We start from the raw sequence: 13804 nt of genomic DNA, 5'->3' as shown, positions 1-13804 counted from the left end.
CTGCCGTTCTTGCCAGCTCGGTACTCCACAAGCCCTGTGGTAGTGGCAGCCCTGAGAGTGTGGGGGCAATGGAGGCAGAACATGAGACTGGAGGGGGCATTGGTGTGGTCACCGATCTGTGACAATCACCGGTTCGCTCCGAGGGGGCTGGATAGGGGCTTTAGGAGGTGACAGCAGGCAGGGATTGAGACATTTGGGGATCTCTTCATTGAGGAAGGTTTCACCGAGCCTGGAGGAGTTTGAGTTGCCGGGTGGGAACGGATTTCTATACCTGCAGGTACGGGACTTTGTCCGGAGGCAGGTTCCAGGCGTTCCTCGCCTCACCCTAAGGATACTACAGGATAAGTTGATGTCAAAAACAGTGGTTGGGGAGGGGAGGGTCTCAGAAATATATAAGGAATTGATGGAGTGTGTCTCGTGAGCACAGGGATGGGAGGTGCTGTTGAAGTAGCCTTGGTGATACACTGTGGTATATCCTGGATAAATATCAGCTGGGAAACCCTGGAGAACAACCCTTCTCTTCAAATATTGCCATGGTATCTTTTAACTCCATCTAAGGGAGATGTGGCAGAGCACACCCTCATTATATACTTGTGTCAGCTTAGGTTTTGTACTGTTGCCCTGTATGGTGACTTGAACTTTCAACAATGACGGAGAAGCAAGAATCCTACAAACTGAGGCACCTTGTTTCTGGGATTATTTTGAAACTTTTCCATTAAATATACATCTCCTAATTCATATGTATGTATGGATCACAAACATGTTCTGAAGTGAATTGTTCTGGCAAAGTACAAGTATCCTTTATTTTGTAGATAGATTATATTCTTTCCCACAAGCTCGGTCACACAATTTATTTTATTAAAATAGTGATTTGCTTACAGCATTATATAATTCAATGCGTTTGCTAACTATTGGCAAGTGCACCATTCTCATTAAAAACAAGGGTTTCAGGTAAACCAAATTACAACGGTTTGTTTCCATCACTTCATGTTAAAACCATGGCTAACATATTTTCTCCATTTTGTTCTTTTCCATTTTCAATTTCAAGCTTCACATAAACGATCACCATCAGCAAAAGAGGTGTATCAGAAATTTAAGTTAATAACAAATGTGTACTTTTAGGTCATAAATCATCTACGGTAACACAGCACACAATTAATATCAGTCATTATTTCTATATAGCTATTTTAAAGATTATGTGGCACTTCCAGTCCAGTAACTGCCATACAAAGGATAATCATGGAAATTACAAAGTGAAATACAAGGTATTTATTCAATATGAAAGATTCTGAGGCAGTAATCTCAGGATGCCATTTGATCATCTGGCAACTGACAACTTGCCACGGTTCATAACTTTAGAAATTTTAATTTTATATGATTTCCCTTACCACTGTAAAGTCTATTCTGGTGTTTTTTTCCAGTGTTACTGGAGCATAACAAATGATTCAAAACTAAGGGTATTTTTCATTTAAAATATATTCAATCAATGATGGCAAAAGTGGATCAAATGATGCCTGTAATATTACTAAGTTACTTGTAATAATGGTTTACAGATATAAATAAAAACAACAGTAAACCTATGTTATGCATTAAACTGTGCATTGCATAAGTTAGCAGTGTTGTGGGAACTGGATTTTGAGAGGAGGAGGTGCCAGTGAGGAAAAGTGTAACGTTCCATCAAAACAATTATCTGGAAGCAAACAAATTTAAACAGAGAAAAGGCATTTTCCTGCTCAAAAAACCTTCATGGCTCCATAATTAACAGCCGTATCATAACATAATAAAATTATTTCATACAAAACACGTTACTGAAGGAGTTACAAGGTTTTTCCTCAAGTTCACTTACACTTTTTCAGAATTCAAGTCGAATGTTTCACTCACTTTTGCCAATTTACAGAAAGAAATGGGATGCTACATTAAGGTAATAAAAGTACAGTACTGTACAATGTTTTTATCGCTACAAAGATTCTCCCAATTTAATTCACCGTGGTCACTGGCATGAGTGAACCCCAATCTCAACTTGTGTCGTCATGTAGTTTGCTTTCCCATCTGAACCAGTGTTCATTTCGAAACACTGAAATTAAGCCAGTGTTTTTCTGTCCATACCAATAAATGGAAATAGCTTATAAACTGCACTTTGGAAATTATTTAGGATAGTCAGTACAGATTCTGCAGAAGCAGAAAATATCTTGTAGACCTGTTACATTACAGGAATATCAATGAGCAGGAAATTGCATCGATATCACTTGTTCAATGCAGAGCATGAAACATCATTCTTTTCAACTGGAATATAGTTTATAATTTTAACAGATCATCAATTCTCTTAAAAAAAATACACAAACAGCTGGCGCTAAAAATGATTGTTAAAACCTTTAACTAGAAAACTAATTAATCAACAAACTGTTGCTTAAGGAAGCCCCCCAAAAGATTATAGAAGAGTAAAAAACTGACATTTGCTTCTGATAATGAGGATTAATTTTCTTTGCTCTATTTCTTTTAAAATCAGAAATTGCACCATGGAACTGAGTAAAGGGAGCAAGTTAAGAATTAATTGCAACAGATGCGACTCTGTGATAAAGTAATGAGGCGATTTAATGAGGGCAATGTGGTTGATGCTGTGTAAATGAACTTCCAAAGGTTTTCTGATGCAAGTGCCACATAATAGATTCACAAGCAAACATGAAGCCCAAGGTATTAAAGTGGCATTGCGAATATGAAAATGGCGAAGAGACAGAAAGCAAAGAGCAGTGGTGAATGGTTGCTTTTCAGGCTGGAGGATCGTGAAACCCCCCATAAGTCAGTATTGGGGCCACTACTCTTTTCAATATGTAGTCATGACCTGGACTTGGCTATGCAAGGTATAATTTAAAAGTTTGAAGATGGTACCAAACTCATAAAATGTGAAACAAAATGAAGGATAGTAACTGGTTTCAAGAGGTTCTGGACAGACAGGCGAAATGCACAGAAAGCTAGGAATAAAGCTAGTTGTGAGGAGCGCAGCCACTCGGAATTACCCCCCAGGATGAGTACAAGTCAGGCCCTTGATGTTAGTGTGTGTGCAATGGCACAAAGAAAAATTTTAAAGGCTGATTCATATTGACCATGTACAACAAAAGAACAATTAGGAGGAATGTTGCATGACACATGAAATTTGATGGAAATATGAAGTGATTCAATATTGGAAGATTGAGAAACAATAACGTGTACAATTTTCAAGAAGGTCTGCGAATAGAGACCTGGAGATTCACATACATAAATCTTTAAAAACGTGGCAGAATAAGTTGATAAGGCATCAAGGGCTAATAGGACCCTGGGCTTTGTAAATAGAAGTATAGAGTAAGAAAGCAAGGCTATTATGCAAAACTTTCATAATTCATTAGTTAGGCCTCAGCTGGGGTATTGTGTTCAGTTGTGGACCCTGCACTTTAGAATGGGTGTCAAGGCTTTGGAGAGGATGCAGAAATTTCATAGAATGGTACCAGGGATGAGAAACCTCAATTTGGTGGTGAAACTAGAGTAGTTGGGATTGTTCTCCAAGATCAGAAAAGGTTTGGGGAAGATTTAGTTGAGGCATTCAAAATTATTACGGTTTTGATACAGTAAATATGGAGTAACCATTTCCTCTGCAGACATGCCAGAGGAAACTGATTTAAGGAAATTGGCAAAAAGATGGACAGATGAGATTTATTTTAAATTCAGAGCGAGTTATGATCTGAAATTCAGTCTAAAAGTGGGGTGGAGACAGATGGAACAGTAAATTTTCAAAAGAATAACTAATTGAAATGAGAACATTTGTAGGGCAAGAGCAGGGGAGTGGGATCAACTGGATAGATTTCAAACAGTGAGCACAGGCATGTTAGGTAAAATGGCTTCCTCCTGTGTGTAGGATTTCATGATCAACTTTGCTTAAAATTATGGGAAATAAATGCCAAACTAAACGGGCAGCACGGTAGCATTGTGGGGGGCAGCATGGCAGCATTGTGGATAGCACAATTGCTTCACAGCTCCAGGGTCCCAGGTTCGATTCCGGCTTGGGTCACTGTCTGTGCGGAGTCTGCACATCCTCCCCGTGTGTACGTGGGTTTCCTCCGGGTGCTCCGGTTAGCTCCCACAGTCCAAAGATGTGCAGGTTAGGTGGACTGGCTATGATAAATTGCCCTTAGTGTCCAAAATTTCCCTTAGTGTTGGGTGGGGTTACTGGGTTATGGGGATAGGGTGAAGGTGTGGACCTTGGGTAGGGTGCTCTTTCCAAGAGCCGGTGCAGACTCGATGGGCCGAATGGCCTCCTTCTGCACTGTAAATTCTATGAAATCTATGAAAAAGTAATTCGCTCAACCTAAACAATTCCAAGGTTAAGTCTGAGACAACTTCACATTCCAACTTTTTTTTTTTCGATTCTCAGCCTTTAAGCAAAGCTGATAGGAAAGAACTACTCTCACAGGATATACTGATGGGCAAATAAAACTCCTTTCCAGAACTGTGTAAATTGATGGTTAAAAGTAATGTAAAATACATAGGTGAGGAAAACAAGTCCAGAAGGAGAGTTAAACTCGTCCAGCTTATTGACTATTTGAATTTGCACAGCAAACAATACCCAAATACATGTGTAATGCTGCGTTTCATTTTCTACTAAGTTTCTCTGCAGGGTGAAATCGTAATGAAGTACGTCCAGTGCACAGAAGCATATTTCCTAATTTGGCATTACTGCAATCTCAGTAACTGCTTTGTAGTCTGAATGACTCAGCTCCACTATCCATTTTGCTATACTCTACACCATTTTATTTGTTCCCTTTACATTTCATAGAAACACGAGGCACTGTTTCATAAACAAAGTATAACACATAAAAAAGGGCTGAATTTCACAGGATATATAGGCAAGGTGCAAGGACAGTAAAGGCATCCATTCTGCTCCTCTCATCATTTCAAATAATATGTACATATAAAACTATTCATCGTGTTTCTGTGCACGCAAAATCGCATGTTGCAGTGAGAACAGATTACCCTAAATGAAAAATAATACGCATGTCTTGACATTAAAACCTGACATTTCCCAGAAAGAGATTTTCAAAAATTTATAAGGCAAATAAGAGAGAAATTGGATGAATTAGGATGATCCCAACTCGCATGCTGCAGTCTGTGCTGGTAAATTACTAGCAATACTGTTGTCCACTAAATGAGTACTTTGCATTAGGATTCAACAAAGAAAGGGACTTTGTGGAAGATGATTCTTGGGTAGTGCCTGTGGACAGTCTGGATCATGTTAACATCGAAAAGGAGGAGGTATTGGGTGTTTTAAAAGATATTAAGATAGATAAGTCTCCTGGGCCGGATGGGATTTACCCCAGAATACTGAGGGAAGCAAGAGAGGAAATTGCTGGGGCCTTGACTGACATCTTTGTATCCTCATTGGCTACAGGTGAGATCCGCGAGGATTAGAATAGCTAATGTGGCACCGCTGTTTAAGAAAGGTAGCAGGGATAATCCTGGAAACTATAGGTCAGTGAGCCTCACATCGGTAGTAGGTAAATTACTGGAGAGAATTCTCAGGGACAGGATTTATACCCATTTGGAAACAAATGGACTCATAAGCGATAGACAGCATAGTTCTGTGAAGGGGAGGTCGTGCCTCGCTAACTTGATCGAGTTTTTTGAAGAGGTGATAAAGATGATTGATTAAGGGAGGGCGGTGGATGTTGTTTACATGGACTTTAGTAAAGCCTTTAACAAGGTGCCTCATGGCAGACTGGTACAAAAGGTGAAGTCACACAGGATTAGAGGTGAGGTGGTAAGATGGATACAGATCTGGTTCGGTCACAGAAGGCAAAGGGTAGCAATAGAAGGGTGTTTTCTGACTGGAAGGTTGTGACTAGTGGTGTTCCACAGGGATCAGTGCTTGGGCCTCTGTTGTTTATCATGTACATAAACGATTGAGGAAAATGTAGCCGGTCTGATTAGTAAGTTTGCGGATGACACCAAGGTTGGTGGAGTGGCAGGTAGTGTTGAGGATTGTCAGAGGATACAGCAGGACATAGATAGATTGGAGTCTTGGGCAGAGAAATGGCAAATGGAGTTTAATCCGGATAAATGTGAGGTAATGCATTTTGGTAGGTCTAACATAGAGGGGAAATATACCATAAATGGTAAAACTCTTAGAAATATAGAAAGTCAGAGAGATCTGGGCGTGCAGGTCCACAGATCCTTGAAGGTGGCAACAGAAGTAAACAAGGTAGTCAAAAAAGCATACGGAATGCTTGCCTTCATTGGACGGGGCATCGAGTATAAAAACTGGCAAGTCATGCTACAGTGTATAGAACCTTGATAAGGCACCCCTGGAATATTGCGCAGAATTCTGGTCGCCACACTACCAGAAGGATGCGAAGGCTTTGGAGAGGGTGCAGAGGAGGTTTAACAGGATGTTGCCTGGTCTGGAGGGTGTTAGCTATGTGGAGAGTCTAAATAAACTCGGACTGTTTTCATTAGAAAGACAGAGGTTGAGGGGTGACCTGATAAAGGTCTACAAGATTATGAGGGGCATGGATAGAACGGATGGGCTGGCACTATTTCCCAGGGTGGAAGGTCAGTCACCAGGGGCATAGGTTCAAGGTCCAGGCGGCAAAGTTTAGAGATGTGCGAGGCAGGGTTTTTACGCAGAGGGTTATAAGTGCCTGGAACGCGTTGCCAGTGGAGGATGTGGAAGCAGATACATTAAACGCCATTCAAAAGGCATCTTGACAAACACATGGATAGGATGGGTATAAAGGGATACGGCACAAGGAAGTGCTGAGGGTTTTTGGCAAAGGTTGGTATCGTGACCGGTACAGGCTTGGAGGGCCGAAGGGCCTGTTCCTGTGTTGTATTGTTCTTTGTTCTTTAATATCTCTGGATTTAGTGCCATAGTGAAAGTATGGGCATTCTTTATTTGGTAAACAGTAATTTTGCACATAGGTTTCGCAAAACCTTGATCTAGAGTGTGTCTGACCTTCACGCTACCCTCAAAAAAGGATGTTATCGGGATTGTCTGGTCAGGCGATTGAAGGTGGGGGTATACTTTTTAACCCATTCATTAGTTTTAAAACCTGATTTTAGCATTACATTTCTGATTAGCAGTTTCCATTTCATTTTGTTGAGAATTGCTTTTCAATGGCCAATGTTTCTCAAAGATGCTTCGCCTTAAATGAATGGAATCAAATGGATTAAATCAAAAATGCAAATTAATGGGTTAGCACCATCTTGGGAAATACTAGGCTTGGGAAATACTAGGCATATGACTGTTAAGAATTTTTGTCCATAAATATGGGTTTCTTAAAACAACAATTTCTACCAGGTGAGGTTGTGAGATGTCATGCATGCCAAACATCCACATACTACTGAGACTGTCACACAGAGTTGGGCCGGTTATATAGCCAGAATGCCTGACACTCGCTGACCAAAGCAAATCCTCGAAAGAGAGTTCAAGTCTGGAATGCACTCTCTTGGTGGTCGAAGGAAACGCTACAAGGAGGGCATTCTGGATGTTTCGCTTATCAACTTCAAGTTCTGAGACAAGTTGCCCAGTATCGTAGTACCTGGTGCAATCAAATGTAAAATGTTGTGGTCGCCTTCAACAGCAAGTGCATTTCAGAGGCAGAAGGAGAAGAAATCGCGAGCCAACAACTTGACGAAAACTCAATCGTCTGCGGTCTCTTATTATATTTTCAGCTGAATCTTGCGGGCACAGGTCAGCCGAAGCAGCCACTTACATACTCACCAAAACCCTACTAAATACCGTAATGATGAACATGGCCAAGGATGAACAAAGCAAGATAATCGCTACTAAAGTACATGTGAATCATGTTCAAAATTTAAGGCCTTCACCCTCATAAAAGTGAAGGAACCAAATAAGAAAAATACACTAAGGAACTGGTGGAAATTAAGCTTCCTAATCCATGCACAATGCTTTGAGAATAGTGCAGGTCGACTTATTCATAATATCTTCAAAAGTCTGTTTATTAAAGCAATAAAGGATGCAGCTTCAGAAGTGATGACAATCTTAAAATTGAGATTTAAACTCAACGTAGATGCTATTTCAGATATCACAGCAGAAAATAAAACCAACCAAATTGACCATCTGATCAACCATTTTCTGAACAGCCGAAAACTTTTGGACAAGTGTCATTTCAGAGATTTTGCTGAGCAAAAAATGCCTTGGTTTCTTTACATATTGGATTAACACAGAGTGGACAACGTAGACTCAACTGTCTGGAAGATGTTTCTGCTGATTTTAAATGAGTATTTACCAAATCTGCCAGAGCCTAGAAAAAAAGAAATGGTATTTAATTCAATTAAATGAGCACTTTTACTCAAAGACCATTAGCATCAGTCAATAAGAACACATTTACTACCAAGTAAGGTATGTGTCAAGCCATAAATTGTGGGGTTGTACAATTCAACTGCTGATGATCCCAGTTTTAGGCTGTTAGATATAACCTTAAATCTGTCCCATTTAGCATGGCCATAAGGCCACATGTTTGTGGGAATCTCTCCCAACCAGGGCACCAGTGAAAATACTTTTCACTGTACATCGGTACATGTTTCTGGAAAGAAACGGCTTGAATTTACCTTATACTTTCACAAGTTTAATGCCCCAAAGCACTTTATAGCCAATGAAGTACTTTTGAAGAACAGCCTTTATTGTGTTGTACGGATGCCAAAAATTGCAGGCAAAAACTTTGCCCAGTGATATGACTGAGCTCAGCTGCGGCACCATGAGCAAGTGACCTAACATTTGCTATTCAGCGTTATTAATGACAGATGACAATTTAGCTGATGCAGTGGAGGACTGATGATATCTCTTGAACAGACTCCTGTATGGCTTCAAGAGAGACCATAAAATAAGAATAGTGCAAAGTGTAAGCATGTCTAATTTTTTCAAAAACCATTCTGTATACAAAAGACCAAAATGTTCTATCGGATCTTCGATTACTTAATTTCAATTATTTTTCTCACCACTATCTTACCCATCACCCCCTCTACACACACTAAAAGACTCAAGATACAAGTAACATACAGCACATAATTTATCTATTTCAGAGCTACTGGAATACATTAATCATGATACAGTACACTGGCGTAGTTCCCTAGATTCTGTACCCTCCATTTCCATTTTACATATGTATTTTAGTGCAGAATGAAATGCTACTATGCTGCACTGCTTTTGTACACAGTGAGAGATAACATTCAACAAGATCTCAACTTCGTTAGCATGTCAGTTGTGGTTTAGTTCATAGCACAGTCGCTTCCAAGTCACAAGATTCTGGCTTCAAGTCTCACTGTATGGCGTAAGCACAAAAAGCTGATGTATTTCTAACACTACAACAGTGACTACATTGGCACTTGAGACGTCTGGTGACTGCGAACAAATACAAGTCCTTCTTTCATTTAATTCACTATTGTAGACAAGCTACATCATATGTATATATACACTCATGTCACAAAGTCACATCTACTTATTTTGTAATTTATTTCAAATGTTATCAGTAATGGATTTCTTTAACAAAATATAGGTGCACATATATCAGGGAGATTGAACTGAATTGATTGCAAATTGACTCCAGTCTTTCATTAAAGCCAATTTATTGACTGTCCGTTCGGCCTCTATTCAATAATGAGCATTATGTGGTGAGAGAACGAGCACAAAAATGCATCAAAATCAATATTAAATTTTAGAGGGCCGCTCAGTGAAGGGTAAGAATAGTTCAGTAAATGTGACTTCGGACTAACCACTATTTTTATGTTATCCAACTTTCAAGAAAACACGGAGCAAAAAAAATCCCACTAGTGTCAAACTATAGTAATATTGATACCCAGTGATGCAGTAAGGATAATACTCAAAGGTTTATTATTAGTATATTGCTGGTATTAGTCGCTTTGTAGCTCAGGCAATGATCAAATTATGCATTGCTTTGAATTTGATAAAATGATTAGCTAGTTTAAGACACTGGAAAATATGTTGGAACACCCTTCCCAAAAGCACTGTGGGTCGGTACCACTTGGACTGCAGCAGTTCAAGACAACAGTTCACCACCTTCAATTACAGATGGGCAAAAAATGCCCACATCCCATTAATGAATAAAATAACTCTTTCCCTCTTAAACTGACAATGGACCTGTAATCTGAAAAGTGTTCCTTTCAGAAAAATAATCACACCAGGGTTAATATACATTGCTTTTGAAAGTTATACGGAATAAAAATACATCACCTTTATAAAAAGTTGATTTCCATTAAGTGACTCTGCTCGCCTAATATTTTCAACACCACACTGAAATGGGTATCATGGAATACAAAAAAGTTAGTTACTTCGAAAAGCATCTCAGCAAAACATTCAGTTCTAATTCTACTGGGGTCAAATTCAGCTCAGACTGATTAAATCTTTTCTTTCTGCTGGTTTTCAGATTTTCACATGAAATTGATTCAGTCTCAATCCGAAAGCCCATAGCATAAAAGTGACTCCAGCATAATATTCGTCGACAATCTCACTCACGGGCTTTAATAAAATTACATGCTTGTAAGGAGGCATGTCTTTTAGCTTGGGGTTAGGATACAATGAGGCACAATAACAGGAGGTTTGATACTGCAGCTGTATTAAGTGACAAGTGATTGTCCAGAGACACTGAAGGAAGTATTTAATTCTCTGTATTCTTCATCTCAATGAGCATAAGAGTCATCCATCAAATTATTCAATAAGAGAGGGAGACAGAAAGCAAGAAACCATAAGAAACCATGAACATCTGTCATAGGGAAAATGTTAGAAGCCATTATTAAAGATGTTATAGCAGTGCTGGGGCCTCAAATTTTACAATTTATAAAAATGACTTGGATGAAGGGGCTGATGACTGCAAAATTTGCTGACGACACAAAGATAGATAGGAAAGTAACTTGAGAGCGGCACGGTGGTGCAGCGGTTAGCACTGTTGCCTCACAGCGCCGAGGACCAGGGTTCAATCCCAGCCCTGGGCCACAGTCCATGTGGAGTTTGCACATTCTCCCGTGTCTGGTGTCCCGTGGTTGGTCTCACTCCCACAACCCAAAAGATGTGCAGGGTAGGTAGATTCGCCACGCTAAATTGCCCCTTAATTAGAATTTTTTTTTTTTTAAATTGAAAAAAAGGGAAGTAACGTGGGAAATGGATGTAAGGAGACCATAAAGGGACATTGACCGGTTAAGGTTAAATTTGGCAAATGGAGTATAATGTGGGCAAATGTGAAATTGTCCATTTTGGCAGGAAGAATAAAAAAGGAGCTTATTAGCTAAATGGTGAGAGATTGCAGAGCTTGGAGGTGCAGAGAGATTTGGGTGTCCTAGTGCATGAATCACAATAAGGTAGCATATAGGTACAACAATAATTGGGAAAACTAATAGAATGTTATCATCTATTGTGAGGGGAATTGCTTACAAAAGTAGAGAGATTATGCTTCAGTTGTACAGGGTATTGGTGAGACCTCATCTGGAGTATTGTGTACAGTACTGGACTCTTTATTTCAGGAAAGATGCGACTAGGTCAGAGGCAGTTCAGAAAAGGTTTACCAGACTCGTACCAGGAATGGGTGGGTTGTCTTATGTGCAAAAGTTGGAGATTTATATACACTGGAGTTCAGAAGAGTAAGAGGCGACTTGATTGAAACCTTTAAGATACTGAGGGACACTGACAGGGTGGATGTGGACAGGACGTTTCCTCTCGTCAGGGAATTTAAAACTAGGAGGGTCATTATTTAAAAATAAAGGGTCGCTCAATTAAGACGGAGAGGAGGGAAATTCTTTTCTCTCAGAGGGTCGTGAGTCTCTGGAACTCTTTTCCTCAGAAGGCAGTGGAAGCAGTCTTTGAATATTTTTAACGCAAGCGTATGATTCTTGGTTAACAAGGGGGTGAAAGGGCAGCATGGTGGTGCAGTGGCTAGCACTGCTGCCTCACGGCACCGAGGACCCGGGTTTAATCCCGGCCCCGGGTCACTATCCATGTGGAGTTTGCACATTCTCCTCTTGTCTGAATGCATTTCACCCCTGTTGTGATATCATGGTTAAGTTGTAATTCACCGACTGACCACTAGGAGTCTCACTAGTATATAAGTGAATGTTAAAGTCAGTTGATCCCTCTGACTGATTGGAGAGCATGAAAAAAGAAAATGAAATGAAATGAAAATCGCTATTGTCACAAGTAGGCTTCAAATGAAGTTACTGTGAAAAGTCCCTAGTCGACACTTTCCAGCACCTGTTCGGGGAGGCTGGTACGGGAATTGAACCGTGCTGCTGGCCTGCTTTCAAAGCCAGCGATTTAGCCCTGTGTTAAACCAGCACCTGTTGAGGCTGCTTGTGCATGATTTTGCTGTTATCAATTCATTGTTTTGTATATAGTTTTCCCAAAGTTAAAGTTAATAAATTGTTTATAACTTGTAATGACTTAGACCAGGCCATTGAGATTGACCAACTGGAATAAGAGTTCCCTGATTAGTGGGCCAATCAGGGAACCACTTCTTTGTATATAACAGGGAGTGTCAGATCCTCTGCATTCCCAGTGTAGATAGCAAGCTGAGTGCACATGGCTGTACTGCTGTTGGTTTTGTTAATGAAAGGGATTCTGGTGAAGGGACTTCTGCGTCCGTGGACTTATTACATAACTTTAACTACAAGCGTTCTTGTAATAAATAAGGCCATCTGACAAGAACATTACAACCCCCACAACCCAAAAAGATTTACAGGGTAGGTAGATTGGCCACGCTAAATTGACTCTTAATTGGAAAAAATAATAAAAAAAACAAGGGGTGAAAGGTTATCGGGGTAGGCAGGAATGTGGGGTTGAGGTTACAATCAGATCAGCCATGATCTTATTGAATGGTGGAGCTGGCTCGAGGGGATCAATGGCCCATGCCCGCTCCTAATTTGTATGTTCATATGCAAATTCTTACACAAAAACAAGCACAAATGATGCTCCAGATCTCTGGTTTTACTCAGTAAAGACCAAGTACTTAACCAAAATGAACAGAGGAAGAAAAGATGAACACAAAGCCAAGTTATTACTTTGATCTAGTTTCATTCCCCTCCAGATGACTGGGTACAAAGTAACAATGTGAAAGTATAGACATATTTCACCTGCCTGCTTTATGTCAAGAAGGATTCATTGTATACAAGTACAGCTGATTTGTTGGGGATGGAGAGGAGAAAAGGAAAATGAGTTAAACAAATACTTTCTGCAGTTTTCCTCAAATAAAAGGAATTCTTGTACAGGCTCACTTCTACTCTGCACAGCTTTGTTACACTACATCTGGAGGGCAGGTTAAGTTTATTACAGTGCGTTGTCACTTTTACTGACTTATTGTACTTATCCCGACTAGGATCCATTCATTGTTCAGATACAGCATCAAAGGTTCACCAGTAAATTCAACTTGCATCCATAGAACCCCTACAGTGCAGGAGGAGGCCATTTAGCCCATCAAGTCAGCACCGACCCTCTGAAAGAGCACCCTACCTAGGCCCAATCGCCTACCCTGTCCCCATAACCCCACCTAACCTGCACATCTTGGAACACTAAGGAACAATTTAGCATGGCCAATCTACCTAGCCTGCACTTCTTTGGACTGGGTGGGTTTAAACTAGTATGGCAGGGGGGTGGGCATGGGAGCAACAGGTCAGAAGGTGAGAGCATTGAGGGAGAACTAGGGAATAGGGACAATGGGGCTCTGAGACAGAGCAGACAGGGATAAGTTGCTGAACACAGCGGGTCTGGTGGCCTGAAATGCATATGTTTTAATGCAAGAGGTATTACGGGTAAGGC

The 13804-nt window shown here is 40.3% G+C and overlaps 1 protein-coding gene across 3 annotated transcripts in view; it reads right to left on the bottom strand.

Moving 5' to 3' along the window:
* Nucleotides 1-775: 775 nt before the first annotated feature.
* fech (ferrochelatase) overlaps nt 776-13804 on the bottom strand; it is a 76702-nt gene continuing 63673 nt past the window's right edge. For all 3 annotated transcript variants that reach the window (XM_072497359.1, XM_072497361.1, XM_072497360.1), the window contains exons 10-11: nt 10238-10297; nt 776-8291 (exon numbers count right to left, since the gene is read on the bottom strand). In XM_072497359.1, the coding sequence (XP_072353460.1) occupies nt 8157-8291; nt 10238-10297 (195 nt within the window). In that variant the 3' untranslated portion in view covers nt 776-8156. The remainder of the gene's footprint in view (nt 8292-10237; nt 10298-13804) is intronic.

This window comes from Scyliorhinus torazame, chromosome 3 (assembly GCF_047496885.1).
Source record: "Scyliorhinus torazame isolate Kashiwa2021f chromosome 3, sScyTor2.1, whole genome shotgun sequence".
Lineage (NCBI taxonomy): Eukaryota > Metazoa > Chordata > Chondrichthyes > Carcharhiniformes > Scyliorhinidae > Scyliorhinus > Scyliorhinus torazame.
The sequence above is the reverse complement of the archived record's forward strand: the minus strand, read 5'-3'. Positions and strand labels throughout refer to the sequence as shown.